The following is a 15,724-nucleotide window of genomic DNA, read 5'->3' on the forward strand; positions in this document are numbered from 1 at the left end:
GGATATGTCAGAGTGAACACAGAGAAATAATTAATTGCTTGCAAAAATGCTATTATGTCTACAAATGTGGGCATGAGGTAAAATCATAGTTTTATAAAAGAAAAGTGTGAGTTTGACAGTATAAAATGTTCTAAGGGTTGAGTCGAGGACTGTTCAATGGGGCATTCATTCAACTGATTTTGTGACCTCTAACTCCAACCGCAAGGCTGTAAACTGAGACACTGACAGAAACTTTGGAAGGAACAAAGGTTGAAATGTCTGTCTAATCATTACAATCCTGTTGACATATTATCAGTCTTTTGGGCTGAAGTATGTACATGTACTGTATAGGTCCCAGGACCATTAACTTGATCAGTCAGATGAATGGAGTAAACCCATGTCATATATTTATCTGAATTTGTTCAAATTCTTTACGTTTAAGTTTAAAAATTATAGCATAGTTAAACACGGTTACATTTTATGTAACTAATATGCCTTGATTAGATAAGCATTCACCCTCCTGAGTTAACGTTGGAAACACCTTTGGCAGCAATTAGGGCGTTGAGTCTTCTCTCTCTAAGAGATTTGCACACCTGTATTGCGCAACATTTGCCCATTTTACTTTTCAAATTCTTAACGCTCTGTCAAGGTGTTGGGGATCATGGGCTAGACAGCCATTTTCAAGTCTTGCCATATAGTTTCAAGCAGATTTAAGTCAAAGCTGTAACTTGCTCACTCGGGAACATTGTCTTCTTGGTAAGCAACTCCAGTGTAGATTTGGCCTTGTGTTTTAAGATGTTGTCCTGCTGGAGTGTTAATTCCTCTCCCCGGGTCTGTTGTAAAGCAGACTGAAGAAGGTTTTCCTCTAGTATGTTGCCTGTGTTTAGCTCCATCCCGTTTATTTTTATCCTGAAAAACTTCCCAGTCTTTGCCAATGTCAAGCATACCCATAGCATGATGCAGCCAACATCATGCTTGAAAATATGGAGAGTAGTACTCAGTGACGTGTTGTGTTGGATTTGCCCCCAACAAAACTTCACATTTAGGCCAACAAGTTTATTCCTTTGCCATGTTTTCTTGCAGTATAATTTCAGTGCCTTTTTTTCTGTATATTATATTGTTCTTTTCAATTTGTAATTTAGGTCACTATTGTGGAGTAACTAAAATTTTGTTGATTCATCCTCAGTTTTCTCCCTTCACAGCCATTAAACTCTGTAGCTGTTTTAAAATCACCATTGGCCTCATGGTGACATCCCTGAGCAGTTTCCTTCCTGTCCTGCAGCTCAATTCAGAAGGATGACTGTATCTTTGATGTGTCTGGGAGGTCATCCACAGCATAGTTATTAACTTGACCATGCTTAAAGTGATATGTAATGTCTGATTTGTTACCTATCTACCAATCACTGCCCTTCTTCGGGTGGCTTTCGGAAAGCACCCCAGTCTTTGTAGTTTAATCTGTGCCTGAAATTCAATACTTGAAGGGTTAGTCATTGAAAAATCATGTCAACCCCTATTATTTCACACAGAGTGAGTCCATGTAACTAATTACGTGATTTGTTAAGCAACATGTTACTCCTGAACTAATTTAGGCCTGAACAAAGGCGGTGAATACTTATGCAACAACTATGTTTTAGAAATTTCATTTGTATTAATTTGTAAATATTTGCAGAATAACATTTTTAGCTTTGACATTATGGAGTATTTTTGTGTAGATCAATAATTAAAAGAAGAAAGAATTAAACACATTTCAATCCCACTTTGTAACGCAAGAAAGGTGAAGAAAAATCCAAGGGGGGGTGAATACTGATGATACCCAGTGTTTTTCTATTTCATGGTAATTTATCAAATCTACTGTAGGCTTTAGAGCAGGATAATTGGTGTTCTCTATTCTCAAATTTTAAGTGTAAAAAAAAGACCATGCAAATTTGCCTACCAATTGATATGTAGAGAACGTTCAAAGAGAGCTCAATTAACAGAAAAGTTATTACTGTTATTTTAAATAGGTGCCCCATTTCCAACCCTTTTGAAGTGTCATTTCTTATAAAGGGAACAACATTTTTGATGTGTGCATCATCTTTGAAGAATCACTGGGAGGTATCCAGATTCTCTGCAGGGACAAGGTTCATTGGAAAAAGTGAATAAAAGCTCATTTAAATACTATGAATAATCATAAATCTCCCTCTCTGGAGGACACAAGAACGTCAACGATATAACCCTGGGAGCCCACCAAGATATCACACATCAATAATATACATGCAATCATATAATCAAAAGTTCATATTGGTATTTACATTCATACAAAAAAAAAACAGACTTTTAAAATTCATTGAACATTATGGCACTTTCAATTATCAAAGTGCTGCACAGGAGAACGCTAGAGAGGGCAAATCAAGCAAACCAGTGCCAAAAAAGGTGTTAGGGATGAGGTGTTATTGCATGATGCCTAGGGAAATTGAGAAGTTTACATTTCCACTTACATTATCTCTGGTGAAACAGAGGTAGCGGGTGACCTTGGATTTGAATAAGCCGTCCTTCCACAGGTCGGCGTCGGAACCATCTGTTGTTTGTGCAACCTACGTGAAAAAAGGAGGAAAAAACAACAAGGAGAGAAGAACATGCGTGAGGTGGGATAAAGTTAATGTATGTACGCTGCGAACGTGTTGCTTTTTGCCTCTTCTCTTGCATACTTCCCTTAATTAACGGTCGCCTGCTCCAGCGCTCCATCTCATTAGTGCCCTGTGTGGGTAAAGATGGAGCCTTAGCCTCCAAATAGGTGGCTGAAAAGATCATCCCCTGGAATGGGGCTGATTAAATAAAACCTGACAAAGATCTGCTCTAATAAGAAAAACCAAAGTTCACTGTGCTCCTGATGGGGATGGGGAGATATTATTTGGAGGAAAAATAAAATAAGTGCTTGAATATGGCAACATAATGCACAAGAGCCCAGGCCCATCATAGAAAAGGCTATGAAGGACAGTGTGGGCAGCATATCTATAAGTGTGCATGCACTCAACAATGATAAAGCCAAGACTTCCCTCACATGAGTGAGTCAGACATTTCTCCATAGCTACCAGCAAACAAGCTTGGCTGAAACGTCATGTTACATTGGCCATCGTCGGTAAATCACCAAAATGACTGCCAGACTTATTCTCAGAGAGGATCCTTTACAAAGACGATTCAATTTAATGAGGTTCATTCAAACAAAGAAGTTCTGGATCTCTGCCCCCACCCACACAAATTACCATCCTGACAATAATGATGAATGACCCTAGCAATTGGCTGTGGAAAACATGGCAGGGATAGACTTATGCAAAACCACCAGTGACTAGAGGGAGGAGAGAGAGAGAGAGAGAGAGAGAGAGAGAGAGAGAGAGAGAGAGAGAGAGAGAGAGAGAGAGAGAGAGAGAAGAAAAAAAAGAGAAAAAGAAAGAGAGAAAGTGAGAGGCAGAGAGAGAAAAAGAGAGAGATGCAGGCATCTCAAGCGGGCGCAGTCCCATGAGGAGCCCATACATCACCAGAAGCCCCCACCTCCTTACAAGACAACCCGTCTTGGCCACTTTTTCCAGGTCAGTAGCCAGTGCATCCTGTCAGCGTAAACAAAGGGCTGGCTGTGTGAAACCCAAAGTCAAGCAAGGGAGTAACGAGGGCACAGCGCTCCTAGGAGGCACCTCAGGCGTCATCCTGCCACAGCTCCGGCAGCAGGGGGCGACGCGCCCAGAATGTGAATTGCCACCCGCAGAGCCGCAGAGGGAGAGGTAAAGGGGTAAAGTTTTGGTGGACTTACTCTGTATTTTCTTTTTACTATCTACTGTAATGTGGCTCCCATCTTCCAACAGAGCTCATTGCTGGAAGTGTTTCAGCTGTACGAAAATTCTGAAGATCAGAGGAATCACAGGATCTGACTTTAAATCAATCTTTGAAATCTGATCTTGTCATTTCGATGTTCATGTACACATATCAAGTTGGCTGATTAACTGATATATCCAACTGCCGATTCCCCAAATCTGTACAAATGAAAATGATTCAAAACTGTCATGGAATAGGTAAGTCTATTGGGAGTACTGGTATTTCCTATGACAGATCTCAAAAGACAGAGAACGTCATTGAGGTTATAATGAGAGAGAGCACTAAGAAGCAGATGAAAGGCGACTGCTACTAGGGATGGACATTTGAAATGATTTTCATATTCAAATAATATAGTGACATTTTAGGATATCCGGATAGTCAAAATACATTAAAGAAAGCACTCTTGACTTTCTTGACCAATCAAAATGACGCAAATGCACATGGCAGAGATAAACAGCGGACAGACTGCTCAATAAAGTGTTCCAAAAACTACATTCAAAAGTTGTTGTTTTATTAAATTAAGAATATCAAATGTCATGGTATATCCTTGTAGGTAACAATGTCACAAGGATCATTTAAATTACATTTGGACAAAGCTTTTTGATTCTTAATATAGACCCAAACATTTTTTATAAAAAGAAAACTCACTCAAGTTATCAAATACTAACGTCCGTTCGAATATTTGATTAAACGATTAACCGTACCCATCTGAGGTTGTGGAGGCCCTAGCCAATTACAGTGGGCTCAGATCTCAAGCTAGCACCACACGCCTTCAAATAAACGTATGTTAATGTGTTCATGAGGGTAGCATGTTATAGGCTCAGGCAAATTTGAATTACACACAGCTTCCCTTTGCGGCCCTAAGTGTCTGTGTCACTGCTTGCTTAAGCTGTTTGATGTGGGGTGGCTGCTGCAGCTTGAGCAATGCTCCTGATTCCTGTGGAACAGTGTTTGATCTGGGCCTGCTCTCTTGCGTAGGAACAACCTGTTCAAGTTCAGAGATGTGAGTGCACCGTAGTGGAGAGCAAAAGAGCTAATCAGCTCATTGATGTACGGCATAAAATGTACTTCTTAAAAGCAGTCATCGTTGAAGATGAATTCAGAAAAAGGAAACAACAAAAGTAGGCCTAGAATGTAACATGAACAGTAAAAGAACATGACTAAAAATTGACGTAAGCAGACACCTCCACTCCCTTCTGTAACAACATAGGGATCTGTCCTACTGAAGAAACCAAGCAGGAAGACTCATTCTCATTCACTGTCATGTGGCATGCATGGAGTCCCAATGCCAGTATGCAAAGCACAGTCACAATGCCAACCCACCAACATCCACCAGAGATTACAACAGTTGGGCTGTGTGGGGTGGGGCAGGAAGAGAAAGAAGGGGATGAGAGGAAGGAAGAAGGAAAGAGAGAGGGTAGAGAAAGAAAAGGAACAGAGATCTGCCCTTGAGCCCACTTCAGGCTATATCACTGTGTTTGCTTTGTGCTTTGTTAAATTCACAAAACACATTCCTCTCTCCATCTCTCTCTCTAGCTCTCTCACTTCTCACTCTTTCACAAATACAAACATGGCTCCCACGGGCCAGTGATATCGCTGTCCCACTTTCCTCTCTCTCACAACCAGATTGTTCAAACTCGCTGGGGTGCCAAACAGCCGGCAACCCCTCTTTACTGTGAGAGTGTTCAACAAACATGGGGACACAGTGCCAGAACTGTGGGGAGCATCCACCAAGGGTTGTTAAACCATAGCCTCTGGTACGGCTGAAGGACTAATGGCAACAAATATGCCTGCAGTAATCATCTCCATCATCAAAGTAAACTGCATGAATTAGTTAGTTATTCAATTCCTCTCACAAAAAACTTAACACTACTCACAAGTGCTAGCCAAGTACATGCCCAAGAGCCTCATGGCTACCCTCCAAAGACAATATTGTAGAATCCACAACAATACAACAATGTTATTAAGAACATGGTTTCATGGCCTTTCCTAGCCTTTTGGGGGCCCTAAGAGGTGGCAAAACATTTGAGTGGCCGCCCTCTTGACGGTAGAGAGAAAAACATTTGAGTTAATTTCCTGCAATTCTATACATTTTGCCATGGGACGCAGAGAAAGTGTTGCTGTTTCAAAGCAATTTTTTACATTGACAAGTTTTAGCAGTTCTTAAGCTAATTTCCATCAATTCTACACATTTTGCCATGCCTAATGCCATGTTAATATGATATCGGAGTGAGAATGACTAATTATCACGGTCAAACGCTCCCTAAAACACTTTCAAATCAACCTGGCCCGGGTATCCTGGAAGGATATTGACCTCATTCCGTCAGTAGAGGATGCCTGGTTAATCTTTAAAAGTGCTTTCCTCGCCATCTTAAATAAACATGCCCTATTCAAGAAATGTAGAACCAGGAACAGATATAGCCCTTGGTTCACTCAAGACCTGACTGCCCTTGACCAGCACAAAAACATGTTGAGGCGTACTGCATTAGCATGGAATAGCCCCTACGATATGCAACTTTTCAGGGAAGTTAGGAACTAATATACACAGGCAGTTAGGAAAGCAAAGGCTAGCTTTTTTTTTTTTTTTTTCTTCACCAATAAATCCACAATAATTGAGAATTTCAATAAGAATTTTTCTACGGCTGGCCATGCTTTCCACCTGTCTACCCCTACCCCGGTCAACAGCCCTGCAACCCCCTCAGCAACTTGCCCAAGCCTCCCCCATTTGTTCTGAAAGAGCTGCAAAATCTGGAAGCTCTCTTTCTAAAAATATCCGCCGTAATTGTTGCAACCCCTATTACTAGCCTGTTCACCTCTCTTTCATATCGTCTGAGATCCACAAAGATTGGAAAGCTGCAGCGGTCATCCCCCTCTTCAAAGAGGGAGACACTCTAGACTCAAACTGTTAAAGACCTATATCTATCCTACCCTGCCTTTCTAAGGTCTTCGAAAGCCAAGTTAACAAATAGATCACCAACCATTTCGAATCCCACCGTACCTTCACGGCTATGCAATCCGGTTTCCGAGCTGGTCATGGGTGCACCTCAGCCACGCTCAAGGTCCTAAACGATATCATAACCGCCATCGATAAGAGACAATACTGTGCAGCTGTATTCATCAACCTGGCCAAGGCTTTCGACTCTGTCAATCACCGCATTCTTATCTGCAGACTCAACAGCCTTGGTTTCTCAAATGACTGGTTCACCTGGTTCACCAACTACTTCTCAGACAGAGTTCAGTGTGCCAAATCTGAGGGCCTGTTGTCCGGACCTCTGACAGTCTCTATGGGGGTGCATGCTCTAAGTGCATGCTCTTCACCCGATATCTGCCCGCACCTTTCCTCCCGTCCAGCGTCCCTACTCTGGACGGTTCTGACTTAGAAAATGTGGACAACTACAAATACCTAGGTGTCTGGTTAGATTGTATACTCTCCTTCCAGACTCACATTAAGCATCTCCAATCCAAAATTAAATCTACAATGGGCTTCCAATTTCACAACAAAAAATCCTTCACTCATGCTGCCAAACATACCCTTGTAAAACTGACTATCCTACCGATCCTTGACTTCGGCGATGTCATTTACAAAACAGCCTCCAACACTCTACTCAGCAAATTGGATGCAGTCTATCACAGTGCCATCCATTTTATCACCAAAAGCCCATATACAGTGCATTGCGAAAGTATTCGGCCCCCTTGAACTTTGCGACCTTTTGCCACATTTCAGGCTTCAAACATAAAGATATAAAACTGTATTTTTTTGTGAAGAATCAACAACAAGTGGGACACAATCATGAAGTGGAACGACATTTATTGGATATTTCAAACTTTTTTTAACAAATCAAAAACTGAAAAATTGGGCGTGCAAAATTATTCAGCCCCTTTACTTTCAGTGCAGCAAACTCTCTCCAGAAGTTCAGTGAGGATCTCTGAATGATCCAATGTTGACCTAAATGACTAATGATGATAAATACAATCCACCTGTGTGTAATCAAGTCTCCGTATAAATGCACCTGCACTGTGATAGTCTCAGAGGTCCGTTAAAAGCGCAGAGAGCATCATGAAGAACAAGGAACACACCAGGCAGGTCCGAGATACTGTTGTGAAGAAGTTTAAAGCCGGATTTGGATACAAAAAGATTTCCCAAGCTTTAAACATCCCAAGGAGCACTGTGCAAGCGATAATATTGAAATGGAAGGAGTATCAGACCACTGCAAATCTACCAAGACCTGGCCGTCCCTCTAAACTTTCAGCTCATACAAGGAGAAGACTGATCAGAGATGCAGCCAAGAGGCCCATGATCACTCTGGATGAACTGCAGAGATCTACAGCTGAGGTGGGAGACTCTGTCCATAGGACAACAATCAGTCGTATATTGCACAAATCTGGCCTTTATGGAAGAGTGGCAAGAAGAAAGCCATTTCTTAAAGGTATCCATAAAAAGTGTAGTTTAAAGTTTGCCACAAGCCACCTGGGAGACACACCAAACATGTGGAAGAATGAAACCAAAATTGAACTTTTTGGCAACAATGCAAGACGTTATGTTTGGCGTAAAAGCAACACAGCTCATCACCCTGAACACATCATCCCCACTATCAAACATGGTGGTGGCAGCATCATGGTTTGGGCCTGCTTTTCTTCAGCAGGGACAGGGAAGATGATTCAAATTGATGGGAAGATGGATGGAGCCAAATACAGGACCATTCTGGAAGAAAACCTGATGGAGTCTGCAAAAGACCTGAGACTGGGACGGAGATTTGTCTTCCAACAAGACAATGATCCAAAACATAAAGCAAAATCTACAATGGAATGGTTCAAAAATAAACATATCCAGGTGTTAGAATGGCCAAGTCAAAGTCCAGACCTGAATCCAATCGAGAATCTGTGGAAAGAACTGAAAACTGCTGTTTACAAATGCTCTCCATCCAACCTCACTGAGCTCGAGCTGTTTTGCAAGGAGGAATGGGAACAAATTTCAGTCTCTCGATGTGCAAAACTGATAGAGACATACCCCAAGCAACTTACAGCTGTAATCGCAGCAAAAGGTGGCGCTACAAAGTATTAACTTAAGGGGGCTGAATAATTTTGCACGCCCAATTTTTCCGTTTTTGATTTGTTAAAAAAGTTTGAAATATCCAATAAATGTCGTTCCACTTCATGATTGTGTCCCACTTGTTGTTGATTCTCACAAAAAAATACAGTTTTATATCTTTATGTTTGAAGCCTGAAATGTGGCAAAAGGTCGCAAAGTTCAAGGGGGCCGAATACTTTCGCAATGCACTGTACTACCCACCACCGCGATTCCTCCTTTGGCCACCTTTCCTTCCAGTTCTCTGCTGCCAATGACTGGAACAAATTGCAAAAATCACTGAAGCTGGAGACTCATAGCTCCCTCTCTAACTTTAAGCACCAGCTGTCAGAGCAGCTCACAGATCACTGCACCTGTACATAGCCCATCTGTAAATAGCCCATCCAACTACCTCATCCCCATACTGTTATTTATGTTTTGCTCCTTTGCACCCTAGTATCTCTACTTGCACATTCATCTACTGCACATCTATCACTCCAGTGTTTAATTGCTAAATTGTAATTATTTTGCCACTATAGCCTATTTATTGCCTTACCTCCCTTATCTTACCTAATTTGCACACACTGTATATAGACTTTTCTATTGTGTTATTGACTGTATGTTTGTTTATTCCATGTATAACTCTGTGTTGTTGTTTGTGTCGCACTGCTTTGCTTTATCTTGGCCAGGTCGCAGTTGCAAATGAGAACTTGTTATCAACTAGCCTACCTGGTCAAATAAAAGTGAAATATATCTATTTTTTTAACTAACAAAATCAATGGGGACCCCCTGGAGTTCAGGGCCCCTGGGCACGTGCCCTGCATGGCCGGTCGGTAATTCCATCATGATTACAACCAGTTTAGATAGCTGGCTAGATTAATTTACCAATCTAAAAATGTTTAGCTTACATAGGCTAATTGAGGGACTGTCAGTGACTGACATAACAAGAGACAAATTGCTGTTGCACAACAAATTTTGAAATGGCACCTTGTGTATTCTACTATTCTAACTCAAAACAGTAAGACTGAGTTCCCCAAAAATGTAATATTAATACAGACCTGCATGGTTTTGATTAATCACTGATTACAAAAAATATAGAATTTATACATAAATCATAATGCATAAATCATACTGCATCTGCTTCACAACATATGCATACTGCAATTGATTTGCCTACAAATGAGGTAGAATTCAAAGTAAGTGGAAAATGTTGAGCGAAGTATAATCAAATCCATTTATATTCCATAACAAGCTATATGCTTTTATTTAATAATGTATCCTCAGTCCAAAAGAGTGAATGATGAAAAAAGCTCTGAGAAGTTACTCACAACAGAGTATTCAGCAGGTGCCTTGCTTCGGCATGCCACCACAACAACTCCGGTGATGGGCTCTGAGGTCAGCTCTGGGAGAGCCTCAAACAGTTCCTGTACCCCAGGCATCATGCTGGACCCTTGGAAAGACAGTAAGTATAGTAGTAGAAATAGAAGTAATAGTGCCTTCACTCCCTCACAAAATACCTTTTCAACATACGTGAATATCTGGGGGAAGAGGATTAGAATCTTAGTTTCTGAGTCAATAATCTTAATTTCCATGTATTGAACTATTTCAAAAACACTTTTCTCTCTCTTATATGGATCTTTCCCATAGGGCTGCATGTAGTCTAATGCTGTACTTTCTGGACAGAAGATTTTGAGCAACAGCACAGCTCATATATTTTGGAGTAAAGCATGCTACATCATGACTAAACCCATAAAGATGTTCATCTCGGCCAGAATGATAACTGTCGCCCAATATTGACTTCTGTCAGCTTCTTGGGATCCAAAAGAAAAAGTGGCCTCTGAGCGTTGCATCGAATGACAAGTGAGACCAGCATGACAAAAAGCAATTAAGGGTGACCCAGTGAAGTCACCCAATAACAGCTTAGATGGAGTGATCACATATTTGCAAGAAAATCCAGATCAATTGTTATCTATTCCTGTCTAAAGAAGCTATAGCGTAATGTGTATGCAAGGCTTTTACAAGGTTAAGTGGCTTTGCAGAGGTTCCTTTACCATTTTATTAAATTATGCTTAAAGCATCCTAGTGGGGTAAGTGACACAGTTACTGCATTCCATCTAAATGTTTACTGAATTTATTGTAATTAAGTCTATTGAATTTGGTAGATTTAATACAGGAATAGCTATTTATTTAAGAAATGTTAGTTGGATGTTCTTATTCATGAAAGAGATCCAGGATAGCAAATTAGTTTAGGGAGGGAGAATGTTAATTTGTGGACTAATCATTCTAGCTTTTCCTAACTGCAGTGTAGTGGTTGGAGGCAAACTGCCATTAAGCCACACTCTGTAAAATGTGCACATATCAAAGAGTCGGCCACCAACAAAACTGTAAACAATAGAGAAAATTCAATACTGCATCCCATCAAATTGCCACATGCAAATGTACTTGTGTGATGGAGACTTGTGTGATGGAGACGGTCTGGGTTAGAACTAGGGCTAGCTGAGAAATGCTCTTGTGTGATGGAGACGGTCTGGGTTAGAACTAGGGCTAGCTGAGAAATGCTCTTGTGTGATGGAGACGGTCTGGGTTAGAACTAGGGCTAGCTGAGAAATGCTCTTGTGTGATGGAGACGGTCTGGGTTAGAACTAGGGCTAGCTGAGAAATGCTCTTGTGTGATGGAGACGATCTGGGTTAGAACTAGGGCTAGCTGAGAAATGCTCTTGTGTGATGGAGACGATCTGGGTTAGAACTAGGGCTAGCTGAGAAAATCTAAACTCTCCATATACAAGTACAAGGGAGTTGAGTAGCGATGAGTGTGGGCAGACTGGAGCTGTGACTGCATCGAGTCGCTGTAAAATCTTAAACCCTTACCATGTACCTACAGTATGTTTGTCCCGTGTAAAGTCAGGCTTATCTATGTTTGATGAACTCCATATATTTTTATTATTCTTTCGTTAAATACAACCACCGACTGTTTCCTCTTTTCTGTTACTCTAAAATGGCTCTAAAACGTAGATTACATTGCCATATTAGAGAAACAGAAACAAGTACATGGTCTGTGGTTGAATTTGACAAAAGTTTGGAGGACATATGTCTTCCTCTGAGTGACCAGGAGTGACATATGTCTTATGTCTTCCTCTGAGTGACCAGGTTGTTTGTTGCATCCTAACAACAAAGTTATGGGGAGAATTTACATTGGTGGTTAGGTGACTTAACAACAAACCTTAGGATAATTTATGTGAAAGGTTAGGTGAACTAAAACGACAAAGGTTAAGTGAAGTGCGTTCAATTTAGAGGCTTAGCTAAAATGCTGAAGTTGTCCCGACATTTCTACATTTTGTAGAAAGAATGATACAGTTGAAAAGTTCAACCTGATGACGTCATCAAAATTTGTAATATTTTAAAACCGTGATTTTCAAACACTGTGAGACTCAACCCCCCCACTGTTTATTCACTTTCAATTCTACCCTGTGTTGTCACAGAGAAGCATTTTTTTAAACTTTTTATCTTTGTACCCACAGATCATAGAAGTGCGCTTGTTTCCACATGTGTAGACACTATTTTTTTTTTGCCAACGTCTCCAGCGTGCCTTAAGACATTTTATGAGAGCAACATTGCATTCGTCAAATCAAATCATATTTTATTTGTCCCAGCGCCTAATACAACAGGTGTTGACCTTACCGTGAAATGCTTCCTTATGAGCCCTAAACCAACAATGCAGAGTTTTTAAAAAGTAAGACAAATCTGATAGATCAACTAAAGGATTCATTATCTGTGTATTCTACGTAGCCTATTATCGGGGAGTAATATTCCTTTCAAACATACTAATTTCCATTTGCAGAGCATGATTACCCAGATGGATGGCGATTTACAGATTTTTCAAGCGTGTGTCAATTTTCAAGAATGGACCAGCCAGCAACTAGGATTCTTACCACAGAATTTGACCGCCTGGAAAAAATGTAAAGTGTTCCTGCCGTATGGAATAGGACAGAGAGGGACACATGGTGCTAGACAGGTAGGCCTGTAATCCTTACCTTGGTCAATTGTTTTAAATGTTGTCCTGCTGTGGATCCTTAGAGGGTGCTGCTTGTGTCTTTTACTACAGAGCCAGTGTCAATGTTCTTATCATGGTTAAGGAATAATTAACTACAACCAGAGACGGTTCAACTTTTTTGCCTCACTACGTAACTCAAATTTCCTCAACTACATAACTCAAAGTTGTGTGCCAATTTTCCATTGATAATGTACGCAGGCATCTAGCAAAGCCATTCACTAGTCTAGTCTAGTCTAGTCTAGTCTCATTGACATGTTAGAATTGGACTTGTTTTGTGAGTTGACAGTATGGTTTGGTGTTACAATCCCACCTGCAATAGCCATTTGCAATCAGTTTAGTCAGTGCAGGTCGGGCATGGGCAACTGGCAGCCTGGTTGTGTATCAGCAGGGTTTTTCTATATGTCAGTCACTGATAGTCACTCAATTAGCCCATGTCAGCTATCATTTTTTGGGATTGGTTAGTCTACCGACCAGCTATCTCAATTTAGTAATCATGGCAAAACGTGTAGAATTGAAGCAAACTTGCTTTAAAACTGCAACATTTTCTCTGCACCTCATGGAAAAATGTGTAGAATTGAACGAAATGAACTCTATAACGTAGACCCGCAAGCAATTGCAGGCCCTCATGATGAGTTCAGTTTTTTTTGTGGCCCCACCTCCATCAAAGTTGCCCATCCCTGGTGTAGTTTATAGGCTTGGCCTGTCTCTATAGGTCGATCTAACCTTACCACACATAACCTTGTCCCATGCTTTTGGAAGGACCTTGGGAATACCCATTTCAGGCATTCATCTGATGATGATGGAATAACATATTCCAGATTATTATTTTTTTTTTATTATTTAAAAAAAAAAAAAAAACTTTTTCTCCCCAATTTCGTGGTATCCAATTGTTGTAGTAGCTACTATCTTGTCTCATCGCTACAACTCCCGTACGGGCTCGGGAGAGACGAAGGTTGAAAGTCATGCGTCCTCCGATACACAACCCAACCAAGCCGCACTGCTTCTTAACACAGCATGCATCCAACCCGGAAGCCAGCCGCACCAATGCGCCGTAGGAAACACCGTGCACCTGGCCACCTTGGTTAGCGCACACTGCGCCCAGCCCGCCACAGGAGTCGCTGGTGCGCGATGAGACAAGGACACCCCTACCGACCAAGCCCTCCCTAACCCGGGCGACGCTAGGCCAATTGTGCGTCGCCCCACGGACCTCCCGGTCGCGGCCGGTTACGACAGAGCCTGGGCGCGAACCCAGGTACTCTGATGGCACAGCTGGCGCTTTAACTATCTAAGTAGAAAAGCTTGTCGAAACAGCATGTAAGCAGGTAAGAGTCCTAGAATTGTTGTAGTCAAAATTCAGAGATTCTGTTCCCCATTCCCATCGTGTTGTGGATAATAACTACATCAAATAGGGCCTGCACATAATTGGGGGTGTGCTCTATGTTAATATTTTCTTGTCAAGGTTTAGGCCTAATGATTTCCTGCTTCTTCAGTGGTCTCTAGTGTCTTCCTGTCATGTACTGTATTTGTGCTTTGGGCAGAGTTAACAGGTTTTAATTTATTCTTATGGCCACATTGATCCCGTTTCACCATTCATATGATGAAAACCATTCAGCCAAGTCAAGCATAGAAATAAACAGGCTGTAATCCCACCCAAGCACTTTCTACGATGAAACCTTAACGATAGAAGTTGAAACAGCCATACTGGAACACAGTGAGATGGAACAAATTGTGTTGCAGCCAATTGAGTGGTATAAGAATACATCTATCAGCATATTGTAATGGCGTGCACACAGGGCCATAACACTGATTGATTCAGGCCTGTCATTTCTAGGAACAAGTTAAGAACTGTACAGAGAGCAATGTGGTTGTGAGCAAGAAATACGGTAAAAGCATCTGTTACAGACCGAACATCCTATTTGAGTTAATAACGCACAATGAGATCAAGCACACAGGAACTAAACAAGATTTAATGAACATAATAAGGTAATGAGACCTCTTATGCTCATCATTATTCATGACAAACTGACAATGAGTCAATGCCAATAGCTCATAGGAGCAGAGTGCGTCACTGAGAGAGTAATGGCAGTCGTCGTTGAGACTGAGCATGACTGTGTCAGGTTGGCAGAACACCAGCACTAAAAAGCCCCAAGATACACATGTCAGACAACATACACCGGTTCAGCTCCCAGACAACTAAACCCTTTTGTCCTCCTCTCTCTATGTCCCAAATACGGGAAGCTGACAGAGAAATCTAAATGATTGTGCTAGCTAGATCACACCAATGATCACACACACATCCCTGTCCTTATACGTTATGTACAGCTTTATGCCAGCATTGTTCTGTCAGCTTTTCCCAACCAATCTCACACCAGGAAGCTTCGACAACCCCCAAGAAACAGGCATTCTCATTTCAGCTAGATTTTGCAGCCAGACTCATTTTCTCAAATAAAATCTCAGGTATAAGAGAAAAATGCATTTGCAGTCTGAGGAAGAGAGGTGCACCTGTTAAAGTGATGGTCTAGTTATGGAAAAGGTGATGAAATGCTCAGTGCGAAAGTCTCAAGATATCAGCAACACATGCTAACTGTGAAAGCCATCAGCTGTTACTGTGTTTTTGGTGTGTGCCACGTCACACGCTGAGGGTTGTGGGATAAGATGAATGATGGCTAGGGCTGATTCTGTGGGGGAGCAGTGCACAAATAGAAAGTATGCAGAGCCTTACAGATAGCATAAGGCAGGGGTTAAGCCCAGGCCCCTTTGTTCATGATCTTTATTTAAGGCAC

General features: G+C 41.4%; 1 protein-coding gene across 2 annotated transcripts in view; it reads right to left on the minus strand.

Moving 5' to 3' along the window:
- LOC110535968 (multivesicular body subunit 12B) overlaps nucleotides 1–13,164 on the minus strand; it is a 37,250-nt gene extending 24,086 nt beyond the window's left edge. Inside the window, exons 1-3 of one of the 2 annotated variants that reach the window (XM_021621388.2) lie at nucleotides 12,922–13,164; nucleotides 10,219–10,340; nucleotides 2,457–2,552 (exon numbers count right to left, since the gene is read on the minus strand). In XM_021621388.2, the coding sequence (XP_021477063.1) occupies nucleotides 2,457–2,552; nucleotides 10,219–10,332 (210 nt within the window). In that variant the 5' untranslated portion in view covers nucleotides 10,333–10,340; nucleotides 12,922–13,164. The other variant, XM_036935797.1, reaches the window with a different exon arrangement.
- Between the last annotated feature and the right edge of the window lie 2,560 nt (nucleotides 13,165–15,724).

This window comes from Oncorhynchus mykiss, chromosome 11 (assembly GCF_013265735.2).
Source record: "Oncorhynchus mykiss isolate Arlee chromosome 11, USDA_OmykA_1.1, whole genome shotgun sequence".
Classification (NCBI taxonomy): domain Eukaryota; kingdom Metazoa; phylum Chordata; class Actinopteri; order Salmoniformes; family Salmonidae; genus Oncorhynchus; species Oncorhynchus mykiss.